Raw genomic sequence first — 16,076 nt, 5'->3', positions numbered from 1 at the left:
GGCATGTTGTCCACCCACTCAAAGGATCAGAGAATGAGTCTAGTGCTGAAAGCATAAGCTACAGCTAGCTAGCACTGCATGTGGTGAGTAGTTGACTCAAAGAGAGAGAAAGACAAATTTGTTTCTTCAAAAATGAAGGAGAAGCAAGAGAGAGAGAGAGAGAGAGGGAAAGAAAGAGATATATTTCATTGTATTTTCTTTCACTTTCATTTAGATAGCGAATGCAGCTAGCTAGTTGAGCCTATTCAAACAGAGAGGGATGCTATGTTCGGTATTTAGTATAGGTATTTTGTTAGGATCCCCATTAGCTGTTGCGAAAGCAGCAGCTACTCATCCTGGGGTCCACACAAAACATGAAACATGACATAATACAGAACATTAAAAAACAAGAACAGCTCAAGGACAGAACTACATCAATTTAAAAATCCAGGCTGTATCACAACCGGCCGTGATTGGGAGTCCCATAGGGCGGCGTACAATTGTCCCAGCTTCGTTCGGGTTTGCCCGGTGTAGGCCGTCATTGTAAATAAGAATTTGTTCTTAACTGACTTGTCTAGTTAAATAAAGGTTTTTAAAAAATGGCACACATAGCCTACATATCAATACATACACAAAAGCTATCTAGGTCAAATAGGGGAGAGGCGTTGTGCTGTGAGGTGTTGCTTTATCTGTTTTTTGAAACCAGGTTTTCTGTTCATTTGAGCAACATGAGATGGGAGTTCCATGCAATAATCTATATAATACGGTACGTTTTCTTGATTTTGTTCTGAATTTGGGGACTGTGAAAAGACCCCTGGTGGCATGTCTGGTGGGGTAAATGGTGGTGTGTGTAAGTTGACTATACAAACAATTTGGAATTTTCGACACATTCATGTTTCTTATAAAAAGAAGAAGTGATGCAGTCAGTCTCTCCACAACTCTTAGCCAAGAGAGACTGGCATGCATAGTATTTGTATTAGCCCTCTGGGAACAATGAAGAGCAAGACATGACGCTCTGTTCTGGGCCAGCTACAGCTTAACTAGGTCTTTCCTTGCAGCACTCGACCACAAGACTGGACAATAATCAAGATAAGACAAAACTAGAGCCTGCTTTTTTTGGAGTGCGGTGTCATAAAAGCAGAGCATCTCTTTATTACAGACAGAACTCTCCCCATCACAACCATTAAATCTATATGTTTTGACCATGACAGTTTACAATCTAAGGTAACGCCAAGTCACTGAGTCTCCTCAACTTGTTCAACAGCCACAGCATTCATTGGCAGATTCAAATGAAGTGTAGAACTTAGGGAATGATTTGCACCAAATACAATGCTCTCAGGTTAATAGATGTTCAGGACCAGTTTATTTCTGGCCACCCATTCCAAAACTGAATGCAACTCCTTGTTAAGGGTTTCAGTGACTTCATTAGCTGTGGTTGCTGATGCGTATATAGTTGAATCATCGGCATACATAGACACACATGATCATGCTTTGTTTAATTCCAGTGGCAGGTCATTGGTAAAAATAGAAAATAGTAGAAGGCCTAGAGAGCTGCCCTGAGGTACAACGCACTTTACATGTTTGACAATAGAGAAGCTTCCATTAAAGAAAACCCTCTCAGTTCAATTAGATACAGTAGATAGCTCTGAATCCACAATATGTTAGAGGTTGAAAAGCCATAACACATACATTTTCTCAACAGGTTATGATCAATAATGTCAAAGGCAGCTCCCACAATACAGTACAGCTCCCACAATCTTCTTATTATCAATTTCTTTCAACCAATCATCAAACATTTGTGTCAGTGCAGTAGATGTTGAGTGTCCTTCTCTATAAGTCTGTTGTTAATTTGTTTACAGAGAAATAGCATTGTATTTGGTCAAACACCATTTTTTCCAACAGTTTGCTAAGAGCTGGCAGCAAGCTGATAGGTCTGCTGTTAGAACCAGTAAAGGCCGCTTTACCACTCTTGGCTTCCCTCCAGGCCTGAGGACAAAGACTTTCCTCTTGGATCAGATTGAAGATATGTCAGATAGGAGCTGCTATAGAGTCAGCTACCATCCTCAGTAGCTTTCCATCTAAGTTGTCAATGCCAGGAGGGTTGTCATTATTGATCAATAACAACAATTCTTCCACCTCTCCAACACTAACTTTACAAAATTCTAACTTGCAATGCTTTTCTTTCATTATTAGTTTTTTTTTTATGCACGAGTACAATGGTTCACTGTTCGTTGTTGGCATTTCCTGCCTAAGTTTGCCCACTTTGCCAATGAAGTAATCATTAAAATAATTGGCAACATCAAATGGTTCTGTGATGAATAAGCCATCTGATTTGATGAAAGATGGAATTGAATATGTCTTTCTGCCCATAATTTAATTTAAAGTACTCCAAAGTTTTTTTTCCCATCTTTCTTTATATCATTGATCTTGGCTTCATAATACAGTTTCTTCTTCTTTTGGTTGACTTTATTCACATCATTTCTCAATTTGCAGTAAGTCAGCCAGTCAGATGTGCAGCCAGACTTATCATCCGCTCCTTTTGCCCCCTCTCTTTCAACCATACAGTTTTTCAAATTCCTCATGAATCCATTGAGCCTTAGCAGTTCTAACAGTCAGTTTCTTAACAGGTGCATGTTTATCATTGAAGAACAATTTCATAAATCCATCAAGTGCAGCATCTGGACGCTCCTTAATTAATCACATCAGACCAACAAATATTTTGAACATTATCCACATAAGAGTCACAGCAAAATATGTTGTATGAACTCTTATACACTATTTTAGGCCCAGCTTTCGGAACTTTGGCTTCCTGGATATAGCCACTATATTGTGATCACTGCATCCAATGGGTACGGATACAGCTTTAGAACAAAGTTCTACAGTATTAGTAAAAATGTGGTCAATACATGTGGATAATCTTGTTTCTGTAGTGTTTGTAAACACCCTGGTAGGGTGATTAATAACCTGAACCAGATTACAGGCACTGGTTACAGTGAGAAGCTTCCTCTTGAGCGGACAGCTTGATGAAAACCAGTTAATATTCAGGTTCCCAAAAAAGTAGACCTCTCTGTTTACGTCACATACACTATCAAGCTTTTTACACATATTATTTAGATACTGACTATTAGCACTTGGTGGCCTATAGCAACACCCCAAAAGAAAAGGCTTTAGATGTGCCAAGTGAACCTGCAGCCACAACACTTCAATAACACTTGACATAAGATCTTCTCTAAGCATTACAGGGATATTGCTCTGAATATATACAGCAACACCTCCTCATAAGCATTCCTGTCGCTTCTATAGATGTTATATCCTTGTATTGCTACTGCTGTATCATCAAATTAATTATCTAAGTGAATCTCAGAAATAGCTAATATACTGTATGAATGGTATCTGATGTTAGCAAGTTATTGATTTCATTTACCTTATTTCTAAGGCTACATATACTAATATGGACTATTTTCAGCCCTTTCCTGGGTAGCTTATCAGAGATAGACATAATGTGGAAAAGAGTAAACAAAGCAAGAAAAAAAATCTACATTCACCAGACCATTAATCAGTTGGTGTGTGTAAGTGTGTGTGTGCAGCGGGGTTGAAACTACAAACCCTTAGGCTTGGCTCCCTCATCCCTTCCAGTCTTTTAGGAGGGAGGGTGGACAATGAGCCTGTCATATCAGATGTAGCAGATTTAAACAATGTCCCCACACGCTTTCATGGCTGCAAGTTCTTTCCTCTTCTGGCACACAGCTTCCGGATAGTCCTCGTTGAGGAAGATATACGTTCCTCTCAAGTTCTTGGCTCTTTCCAGAACAGCTACCTTGTCCTTGAACCTCAGGAACTTGACCACTAATCGGCCTGGGCCTGTCACCTGGTCCGGTGGTGGGTTTTCCAGTTCTGTGGACGTGCCCCACCTCAATCTTCCTGTGGTCCATCTTCAGTTTCTCCGAGATCATTTCCCTCACTTTGTCCTCAGACCCCGTCCGGGTCTCATGTGGAGATTCTGCAATTCCGTTCATAGCCATGTTGTTCCGTCTTGATTGACCCTCGAGATAATCTGATTTCTCTGTCATTGTTATCATGTTATCATAACTGATGTCCTCTCTCAAGGACTTACAGATTGCTGTCGTCTTGCCGTTCTCCTGTTTAAAGTCATCGAGCTGACCCTGGGAGAACTGAAAGCTGTTCTTCAGGTCCTGGACATCTCTGGTCAGGTTGTCTATTATTTTATTAGTTGACTCCACCAGTATTTGGACGAAACACTTGAAGCTATTTTCTTGTTGTTCTAACAACTGCTTTTCAAACTTTGTTTGTTTGTTTAAAATATCCTTCACCTGTGATAGAGGGACACCACTGTCCTCAACGTTTCTCTCAATTCTGGCGTTTGATTGCAAATATGCAGAGGGCTTTGAAAAGAGAACACAGAAGGCTGTTGTATGAAACACCTGTCGCCGGATTACATCTTCAAGCTAAGGGCAGCCATGGCATCAATGACAGAGAGGGAATCTAGCTAGCTACATTTTCAGATATTATAAGTTTCTAATTTTGTCAGAAATGTGTGTAGCAGGCTCAAGGGTGTGGGGTTTCCACGTCACCAAGTGCAATAACAAAACATGCACCAGTAGCACAAATAGAATGCAAATGGGGAGTTTATTAGGGATTTTGGTATACTGGGGAAGAGGAGGGAATTCACCAATCACCTCACCGTCCACAAGCCGTTCTCGTTGTCCGTTCTGTTTTCCAGGGGTAATCCTCACACTCGGGTCCTCAGCCAATCAGGTCTGGTACACAAGGGCGGTAGTCCGACAGTCCAGGTCACGACGGGTAATCTCACAGATATTGCTCTCTCTTCTCCCACTCTTCATAACACACTTGGCTCTCTCCTATTCTGCCCCTTTGTGCAGGCTGCTTCCTCCTTTATCCCCAAGCATACCCTAGCTTATCGAACCACAGCCAGGAAGTCCATATAAAGCGTGGGGGTGGAGCCAGCAAGATATCTCCCCTCAATAACCACTCCCCTGACCTCTCCGTGCCGTCTGCCACAGTTGTTTTCATTGCAAGTTAAAGTGTACTGTTAGCTTGCTACCTAACTTTAGCTGGCTGGCTCGCTAGATAATGTTACGTGTATGATCTGTGTAGTAATATTATTTGTATCTCTAGCTAGCTAACATTGAACCTAGTTTGTTAGCTTTTGCTACCTGCAGATTCGTGCATGTTGGCTAGCTATGACAGTTAGTTTGTATTGCTAGTATGGGTTGGGATTATTTCCGCGTTAAAAACAACTGGGAACTTAGTACTGGGAACTCGGAAATCTCCAACTTCCGACTTCAGTGCATTCAAGACAACTGAGCTCCAACTGGGAAAATTGGTATTATGGTGACAACGATGTAGGCTGTGTGTAGAGTTTTTTTTACATTAGATAAAAGTAGAGACTCCCTCATCTTAAACGGCACCGACCGCCACTGACACACACACACAAACAAACACACATGGAATGGGAAACAGCTAAACTTATTATAAACTAAACTGACTTGAAAATATAGTAAATCTTGAACCACCATAATTGAGATGAGATGATGTCCTTAACAAACCCCACGGTCCTTACATCCACTGTCAGTGTGCAATAATAATCACTCATCTCCATATGCACATCCACACTCCCTCTATATCCATCCGACTCATCACTCTCTCAGCCCTCTGCACAGCTGAGAGAGCCTGATGAAGAGCCCTGTCCATCTCTCATCCCTCACTATCATCCCTCTATGTCATCCCTCTGGACAGTCATCTTAAAATGAGAAATATCCTGAAGAACAGCCGTTCTCTACACTGGACCAGGAAAAGCCTTCTCTCCCTCTCAGTAATGGATCCCAGCTCTCTTCAGTACTTAGAAACAGCCAGTTTCTGGCTTGGAATGAAATATGGCTTTGTTATTACATCTATTATCAATTACACACACACACACACACACCATGCAGGCCTTACCAAACGCTTTGCTAGGCTAACTGTATAGCGTGACAACCTGATGCCCTTGCAGATTACCGTTAGCGAGGGCATATTTAACAATATATATGCTGTTAAAAATGGAAAAAAAGAATGGAAAACATTATTCAACTGTACTTTTTCCAACAAGAGGGATTAGCTAAATTTACCCTAGTCCCAAATCTGTTTGTGCTGTCTTGGCAACGACAGTAGGACTTGCTGAAGTAGCAGTATAAAAGAGCAGCAGAGATAAAAGATGATATATCATAGAAGGTATATTTTCCAACATCTCAAGTGCATCCTAAATGGCTCCCTGTGCTCTATATAGTGCTCCCTATTCCCCATAGGGCTCTGGTCAAAAGTAGGTTGCCATTTGGGACCCAGTCCTCCTCTCTCAGACAAGGGTTAGTCATACTCAGACAGACTGTAAACGTCAATGTGAATTAGTAAGGTGCAATCTGGTCCTGTAGACATCTGTAGACATCTGCTGAGATCTCTGTCTGTCTCGCCTTCACATGCCTCGTTACCGCTATTACTCATTGATAGTTCAAAACCTATGGCATGTATACCACCTATGGAGAAAGAAAACGCACTGCACATCTGCTGCCTGCCTGCTTGTCCAACCTTTTCATCTCACCCTCACATGCAAAAGTATGAACACTACTGTAAGTCACTCTGGATAAGAGTGTCTGCTAAATGACTACAATGACACATGTAAATGCACGTCAGTACCATTACACAGACAGTGGCACGGTTCAAAACCTTTTGGTCATGAGAGCCTCCGAGGGCCCCGGGCTTCAGTATGGAAAAGGTATTTACCTTGGTACTCGAATGGGCGCATACATGCACGCGCGCATACACACACTCAGTTACTGTAATGTATTTTATAAGAACTCTTTCCTCTGCTGACACCTGGAGCTGACAGGACAGGACAGTATGTCTACTGTGATGGGGGTCAAGGTGAAAGGCACATGACAACCCACTTGGAGTTTGCCAAAAGTCACCTAAAGGACTCTGACCATGAGAAAGAAGGTTCACTGGTCTGATGAAACCAAGATTGAACTCTTTGGCCTGAATGCCATGTGTCACGTCTGGAGGAAACCTGGCACCATCCCTACGGTGAAGCATGGTGGTGGCAGCATCATGCTGTGGGGATGTTTTTCAGAGGCAAGGACACTAGTCAGGATCGACTCTCTGAATGTCCTTGAGTGGCCCAGCCAGAGCCCGGACTTGAACCTGATCGAACATCTCTGGAGAGACCTAAAAATATCTGTGCAGCTACGCTCCCCATCCAACCTGACAGAGCTTGAGAGGATTTGTGGAGAAGAATGGGAGAAACTACCCAAATACAGGTGTGCTAAGCTTGTAGCATCATACCCAAGAAGACTCGAGGCTGTAATCGCTGCCAAAGTTGCTTCAAAAAGTACTGAGTAAAGGGTCTGAATACTTATGTAAATGTGATATTTCCATTTTTATTTGTATTCATTTGCAAAAAAAATCTAAAAAGCTGCTTCTGCTTTCTCATTATGGGGTATTGTGTGAAGATTGATGAGGGAAAATACGATTTAATCAATTTTAGAATAAGACTGTAACGTAACAAAATGTGGAAAAGGTCCAGGGGTCTGAATACTTTCCGAATGCGCTGTATATATTGGATTCTTGACATAGCTCACTATAATATACACTGAATGAACAAAACATTAGAAACACCTGATCCTTTCCATAACATTGGTTGACCAGGTGAATCCAGGTGAAAGCTATGATCGCTTCTTGATGTCACCTGTTAAATCCACTTCAATCAGTGATGTCGAATCTGAGATGTATACACACCCACAACCCACATACATGCAAAAATACAATCTGGTATAGACACACACACACACACACACACACACACACACACACACACACACACACACACACACACACACACACACACACACACACACACACACACTAAATCAAAGAATCAAAGAATCCAGGTTACACACACTGAGACGCATACGCCCACGCATCGACACTCACCGCAGCCCGTTGGAAGGCTCCTTTGGTATAGGTCCCTCCTCCTCTGTAGGTGATAGCAGGGATCTCGTGGTTCAACAGAGAACACTTGTGCTGGTGGGATTTCGGCGCCTTGACGTGATCCACCCGGGTCACCACGTGGGTCTTGGATGAGAACGTAACCAGGGCGACCCTCGTGTCCTCCGGGGCCACGGGGAAGTCCGAGAGGAGCTTCCGTACGAAGCGCAGCTCGCTCAGGAAGTTGTTGGCCCCCACGCTGGAAGACTCGTCCACCAGGAACACCAGGTCCAGACGTCCACTCTTCTCCCGGAGCGTGCGCACATTCTTCTTGAAGGCTTGGCCCAGGCGCTCCACCTTGGACTCTGCGCTCTCAGAGAGGGTGAGGTTGAGGGCCGGAGAGGCTGAGGGTCCGGAGCCGTAGCGGAGGGAGCTGAGATGGTGGAGCTGTTGCTCCGAAGCCGGCCAGGATGAAGTCCTACAAACCAGGAAGCTCCACAGAAGCAAGATATAGGTCCACATAGACACTGGGTTCCTTACAGTAGACATACTGTCCTGTCCTGTCCTGTCAGCTCCAGGTGTCAGCAGAGGAAAGAGTTCTTATAAAACACTTTGAAACAGGATGTCCAATAGTGACGATGACAAGTATTTGATGATGGTGGTGTTTTCCTACGTTCCCATTTGTCTCCAGCCACACTGCAACATGGACGCCAGGCAAGGGAGAATTTTTCCACAAGAATTTCTCCAAAAGCACTTCCAAAAAGAAAATAGCACCAGTGATGATGATGAAATAGTTGTCCTGTGGCCCCGTCTGTCTGTCTGTCTCTCCTCTTCTCTGTTGGAGTCCTGATCTGGTCTTTCTATTAGCGAGGGAGGGTGCTGACTGGAGAGGGCGTGTGGCTGAGCAGTTACAGTGAAGTGTCTGTCTGTCCCGCTAGGAGAAGGCTACAGCTGATCCTTTCTCTCTCTGTCTCTCTCTCAGTTTCTTGCCCTCAGGCTCCTGTGTGTGTGTGATGCTCCAGCACCCAATCAGGTTTCAAATGGCTCTCCCCCCCCCTCTCCAAAAATCATTTAAAAAAAGAGTGAAAAAAGTTCAGCGCAAGAGGGAGAAAGACACGGAGAGAGAAGGAGAGAGAGGCAGAGGGAAAAGGGGCAGGGGCAGTCACAGCCGTGAAGTAAAAAATGTTTTTCTCCTCCTCCTCTCTTCTTCTCTGCTCTCGCTCTCTCTCCCTCTCTCTCTCTCTCTCTCTCCCTCTTCTCTCTCCCTCTTTCTCTCTCTTTCTTTCTCTCTCCCCTCTCGCTATGTCACTCTCTCCTCTCTCTCTCTCTCTGTCTCTCTCTCTCTTCAATCTCAGTCTCTAATTTTCTCTCTCCTCTCCCCACTCTCTTTCTCTCTCTCTCTCTCTCTCTCTAACTAGGATTTTTATGTCAGTGGAGCGTCTTGCCTGTCAGCATGTCAACATTCCCAAAGAAAACATCAGCACCAGGCGGCTGTGATCAGGTCCATATGTCTGGCAGGAGGACGCCACTCACACTCTCTCTCTCACACACACAAACACAGACACAGTCACACCATCGTGCACAGCAGACATCAGCAGAACCATCTGAATTAGAAATACTGAAAGAGAGAGAGAGAGAGCGAGAGGGAGTGACAGAGAGAAGAAGTGAGGGAGGGAGGGAGAGAGAGAGGGGAGAGGTAAAAATGTACATAGACAATGTTTACTAGATAAAGATAAAGAGTGGATCAGAGAGATATAAGAAGAGATAGATGAGGGCATCAGATCAGAGATACGGTGTACTCTAGAATCGGTGCTTCATCAAATCCTCATGCCCGTTGTAGCTATCACTTCCTCTCCTCCCTCTCCTCCCTTCTCAAGAAGGGTCTTGTTCAGGGACAAATAATATCAGGAGAAAAATTGGATCTTGTGGAACTGGAATGGCCATAGAGAATAAATGACTTTAGAAGTTCTGTGTTAGAAGGTAGAACAGAGGAGTGACAGAGGCAAAACTTTCCCACCGGAGAGAAGGAGAAAGTGAAAGAGAGGACAGACACAGTGACAGAGACACAGAGAAAGAGAGACAGACACAGAGAGAGCGGGGACAGACAGACATAGAGAGAGGGGGGAGTGACAGACACAGAGAGAGAGACACAGACACAGAGAGAGGGAGGAGAGAGACAGAGAGAGAGAGAGAGAAAGAAAGAGAGAGAAAAAGAGAGAGAGAAAGAGAGAGGCCCTATCATTAGCCAAGACTGGAGAGGGAGCCCATATAAACCCATTGGTCTTAACAGCACTGGAAACTTCTAGTCTGACAAGTGGGAATAGAAGGCAACGTCATAAGGTGTATCCCAAATGACACCTTATTACCTATGGGCACTGGTCAAAAGTAGTGCACTATAAAGGGAATAGGGTGCCATTTCGGACGCAGGCACACTCACCAGATAAGTAAGATGGCTTCACTTCAGTTCAGTGGCCGGGACAGAGCAGGAACAGAGAGATGCTCAGTCAGACAATAAAGAAGAACGTCCAATGAACCCCACTTGGATCAGGTGCAGGACATGTGTGCGTCTTCAAAACGTTTTGGGAGCTCATCAGAGTGGCAGACATCATTTTCCCAGAGAAAGAGAGTGTTCACCGTTAATTTCGAATCGTTTTTCGTTTATGTTGTTTTGTTTTCTTTGTTTCATTTTTGTTTATTGTTCATTTCACTTGTTTTGGCAATGTAAACATATGTTTCCCATGCCAATAAAGCCCCTTGAATTTATAATTTAGTCAGCAGAGAGACACAGAAAGTCAGAATGTAGACAAACATACTGATCAGAACAGCTGCAACTTCCTGCTTTTGGCAACACACACATACCCTTCCACAGACTCTGGTGTCCCATGGGAAGTTGAGGGAGGTTGGGGGGGGGGGGGGGGGGGGGGGGCGAGGATGAGTGTAAAGAGGGTGTAGGGAAAGGGGGAAGGGAACTGGAGGGTTGTGTAAAGATCCTCACAGAGTTGGTGGTCTGAGAGAAAATCCAGCGTGAAATCACTAAAGAGGATCTGGTTTATAACAGGCCCAGGCTGAAATACAGAGACACACACACATAGCACATAGCGTGTGTGCAAAAACACACATACTCACAGTTGCTTTGTGGATACAAAGTAAAACACACACACACACACACACACACACACACACACACAAAGCCCCCCCCCCCCCCCTCTCTCTCTGTGCATCCCACAGGTCCTGTCTGATGGCCTGAGAATAGGCCTTCCTGTGGTTAGATCTCTGTGGGTGCTAGTGCTATGCCTTGGCCTCTGGGGCACTCCTCTTCTCCCTGCAGCGCACACACACACACACGCACACACGCACACACGCACACACGCACACACGCACACACACACACACACACACACAAACAGCATTGCTGCTCCACTCTGTAAATAAACTCCTCAGTTGGTCTTGACCAAAAACACAGCCTGTCCACTGTCAGAGTCTGGTGTGTTCAACACGCCCAGACAGACTACAGAGCAGAGAGAGCAAAGAGCTGTCCTCGGCCGAGGTCTGAGGAACACACACACGCAAATACTAGCACATATACACGCAGACGGTCATATAGATGCATACACACACACATAAGCACACACACACACACACATTGACACAGATCTTCACCTGCCTTCTCACCTGTCCTTATACATTTAAAATAAATACATGTTGTAATTTAGCAGACGCTCTTATCCAGAGCGACTTACAGTAGTGAGTGCATACATTTGTTTTCGTAGCTCCCACGGCAACTGAAGACTGATGTAAGTGACAACAAATTCCTCACATATCTGTCCAGAGAAAGAGAGAAGAGAAAGGAGGAGGAAGATAAAGTTTTTTTTTAAACACGACAACGGTAGTAGTTCGGTACTTTAAAATACTCCATCTGAACCTAGCATGATAGACACGATTCTGCCTATTAAGCGAAACATACCGTTAACATACCACATCACTGTGTTCTGTTACAATATCATTATTCAGTTCCACACAGTAAAAATGGTTGAAAAACACTTTTACTTGTCTAGTAAACGTGCTTTAGTAGTACTGAACCACATTTTACCAGTTGTGTTAAAAAAAGAAAGTAACAAACATAGTCACTTCGTAGTTCACACAACCAACACCCACTGGATCAGTTTAAATCAGCAATACGCCATGAAGAACAAGAGGGAGCATGAGCACAAGCTCTAAACTGCATTGACATTCAATATTAATATCATGAAAAGCCTTTACTTTAATTGTTTAATTAGCCCCGTACCATGTTAGTTTTATAGAGCAGTTTAAAGTGTGAGAACACACACTGAGATCTGGGACTGAATGACATAAACGTGTGTATGCTGCCGCACCAACAACCTCTTTTTATAAAGCTGTGTTTTACTTATTTGGGTCACAGAGAAGCTATTAAACGACAACTCCCCACAAAGATTGGAAATTGGAATTTGAAAATAAAGACCTACGTTACACTGCCATCTCCAGGTCAAAGGGTGTTACTTCACTGTGTTTTCACCTTTCAACGGCGGTTATGCTGCTCCTGGCTCGTCTTTGGACCCTCATCGGGTTGATCAGGCCAATCCGAGCCAGGTGGTATAACACTATGCACTGGTCCTGTCTCTACAGCTGCCCACAGCCACAGCGATGCCAAGATGCTTTGACCATGGGAACTTGAATCTCATTCTAGTTCTGTGCCTTTGACACCGTGAAGAGTAAAACATGTCTCCCAACAGGTAGGCAGGCAGAAAAGTAGTCCTTTTTAGTGCAAAATGGTGATAGGCCTATGTATGTTCAAAATAATGGTAGTGGTAGCAACGGTATGAATAAATAAGAAGGTTGGCAAAAATGGGCAGATATCTAAATTAAACTTCAAACTGGGTCTGACCTAGAATCAGGCTGCAGGCACTGTAGACTTACATCACAGACTACTACCCTACCCTCGTGGACACACTAACAAACAAATATTACAGACCACTGGCAAAGTCAGGTAAAAATAACCAAAAATAACCAAAAGTAGCCATTCCTGCTACTCCCTGGGCAAAACCATTGCCTTGTTTACAAGCTGAGGCTATACAGCCATCTATCATAACCCTAAAAGCGCCAAAAGGGGTAATTTTTTTTACCCCAAATTGGTAATGATTGCAAAGAGACACTGTCTGTCAAGCAGTGAAGCGTTTTATTTTATTAACCGTTTGTAACACAAGTAAATTGTTTAAATGCCCCAAGATGTTTTTGTTTGTGTGTTTTGAAAAGTTATTTGGATCAATTTCATTCATAGCCGATTTTGTGTTTCTGTGTTACTCAGAGGCTGAGAAATTGGCGATTTGAGCTAATCTGACATAACGGTACAACCTAAAATGGCCATCGATAGCGATATGGGCGATATGGGCGATATGGGCGATATAGGCGACATGGGTGATATAGGCGATATAGGCAATATGGGCGATATGGGCGATATGGGTAGCAGTGCCATCAGAGTTTTAGCTCTACCTTTGGAACGTTATGGTCTATCAACTCAGTTGCCTCTGATCTGGTGGACTCACTAAACACAAATGCTTTGTTTGTAAATGAATGTCAGTGATGGTGTGTGCTCCTGGCTATCGGTAAATAAAGAAAAAATTATTGTGCCGTCTGGTTTGCTTAATATAAGGAATTTTAAATTATTATTACTTTTACTTTTGATACTTAAGTATATTTTAGAAATACCATTTACTTTTGATATTTAAGTATATTTAAAACCAAATACTTTTAGACTTTTACTCAAGTAGTATTTTACTGGGTGACTTTCACTTTTACTCAAGTCATTTTCTATTAAGGTATCTTTACTTTTACTCAAGTATGACATTTGAATACGTTCCCCACCACTGGTAAATACCACCTTCCCGCTTGGTTATGAATGCAGGGTAAGTCCGACAATTTCAGAAGGACAAAAAAAAAGGTGTTCGAAATGATGACATGTTGACCCCTTGGGGTCAAAATTGACCCCATTGGCGTTTCGAGGGTTAAGATCACGTAATATTCACAGACCTTTCTCAAGCAATAATACATTGACAAAATGACAGAATCTATTGATTAGTTTCTTTGTATTGACACGTTTCTTTGAATTGAGAGACGAGCTTAAAGTTTTCTTTACTGACCATCATTTTCACTTCTCTGACTCCTTGCACGATGACTAGTTTCTCATACGACTGGCCTGTCTGGGTGATGTTTTTTCTCGCCTGAATGATCTGAATCTAGGATTACAGGGAATCTCCGCAACTATATTCAATGTGCGGGACAAAATTGATTAAGAAGTTGGCGCTTTTCTCTGTCTGCATTAACAAGGACAACACACACAGGTCTTTCCATCATTGTATGATTTTTGTGTGCAAATAAACTCAAGCGTACGGAGAATGTCAAACGTGATATAGAGAAGCAGCTAAGTGAGTTGGGTGCGCAATTACGCAGGTACTTTCCCGAAACGGATGACACAAACAACTGGATTCGTTATCCCTTTCATGCCCTGCCTCCAGTCCACTTACCGATATCTGAACAAGAGAGCCTCATCGAAATTGCAACAAGCAGTTCTGTGAAAATGTAATTTAGTCAGAAGCCACTGCCAGATTTCTGGATTGGGCCGCGCTCAGAGTATCCTGCCTTGGCAAATCACGCTGTCTTTGCAACCACGTACCTATGTGAAAGTGGATTCTCGGCCCTCACTAGCATGAAAACTCAGATACAACCCAACATTGCAGAGTTATGTGCATCCTTTCAAGCACACCCTTCTCATGAACCTGTGGTGAGTTATTCACAAATTTCGATGAACAGATAAGGTTTTATATGTAAGATGGTGAAATAAAGAGCAAAATTATTGATTATTATTATATTATTATTTGTGCACTGGTCCGATAAGAGCTCTTTGTCACTTCCCACGAGCCGGGTTGTAACAAAAACTCACACTCATTCTTATGTTTAATAAATGTATCTTATAGTGTTTGTGTGGCAGGCTTACAATGATGGCAAAAAACAACATTTGAGAGTGCGCTGACCATGGTGCTAGAGGGGGTACGCAGCTGGAGGTTGAATGTTTGAAGGGGTACGGGACGGTAGAAAGTTTGGGAACCACTGTTAGAGCTTTGTAACTGAGTGCAGACCTGCCCGAGAAGCAGCAACGAGCGAACACAGTACAAACGCAAAGCACTCTAAATGGATGATACTCAATTTTATTTTTATAGATTATTCTTCATGTCTAAAACGTTAATTTTCCTCAGTCTGGGTACTCAGACAAGGCTTTAGATATACCATACAGTCTTTCAATGACTCCTTTCAAATACTCCAAGCTTTCAATGAAACCTATGTAATGGAGTTAGAAGGGCTAAGTATGCCTCTCAAAGTAGTCATGTCATAAGTTCCTATTGAACGCACAAGAGACAATGGGCGTGGAACTCACGCGGAGTGTGATGTCGAATCACACACTCTTTGTCCACTAGGTGGCATAGTAGCAATAACTGTCAAAAAAAAATCTAATGGGTAACAAACAGAGCAGCATACAGTAGGTGACAAATGTGTAGAACTGCAGGAAATTTGCTGTGAAACGGCAACATTTTCTCTTAGCCTCATGAAAATGTGTATAATGGCACTCTAAAACAGCAAAAATGTTCTCTGCACCATGGCAAAATGTGTTGAAACACAGTAAGTTAGCTGATAAGTAAGAGGCCCCAAATGCAGTAGTCCAGCCATGCATAGACAGAGCTATGGATGCGACATCCATGATATCAAAATTAAAAATGAAATATGACATTTACATAAGTATTCAGACCCTTTACTCAGTACTTTGTTGAAGCACCTTTGGCAGCGATTACAGCATCAAGTCTTCTTGGGCATGACGCTACAATCTTGGCACACCTGTATTTGGGGAGTTTATCCCATTCTTCTCTGTAGATCCTCTCAAGCTCTGTCAGGTTGGATGGGGAGTGTTGCTGCATAGCTATTTTCTGGGTTCTCCAGAGATGTTTGATCGGGTTCAAGTCCGGGCTCTGGCTGGGCTGCTCAAGGACATTCAGAGACTTGTCCCGAAGCCACTCCTGTGTTGTCTTGGCTGTGGG

At 43.2% G+C, this 16,076-nt stretch overlaps 1 protein-coding gene across 1 annotated transcript in view; it reads right to left on the bottom strand.

Moving 5' to 3' along the window:
* Window positions 1-8,734, bottom strand: part of svep1 (sushi, von Willebrand factor type A, EGF and pentraxin domain containing 1) — a 131,634-nt gene extending 122,900 nt beyond the window's left edge. The window contains exon 1 of the mRNA XM_038995253.1: window positions 7,981-8,734. Coding sequence (XP_038851181.1) covers window positions 7,981-8,523 — 543 coding nt within the window. The 5' untranslated portion in view covers window positions 8,524-8,734. The remainder of the gene's footprint in view (window positions 1-7,980) is intronic.
* Window positions 8,735-16,076: the final 7,342 nt, after the last annotated feature.

Source organism: Salvelinus namaycush, chromosome 6 (assembly GCF_016432855.1).
Source record: "Salvelinus namaycush isolate Seneca chromosome 6, SaNama_1.0, whole genome shotgun sequence".
NCBI classification, from domain to species: Eukaryota; Metazoa; Chordata; class Actinopteri; order Salmoniformes; family Salmonidae; genus Salvelinus; species Salvelinus namaycush.
This window is presented reverse-complemented; position numbering and strand designations above follow the sequence as displayed.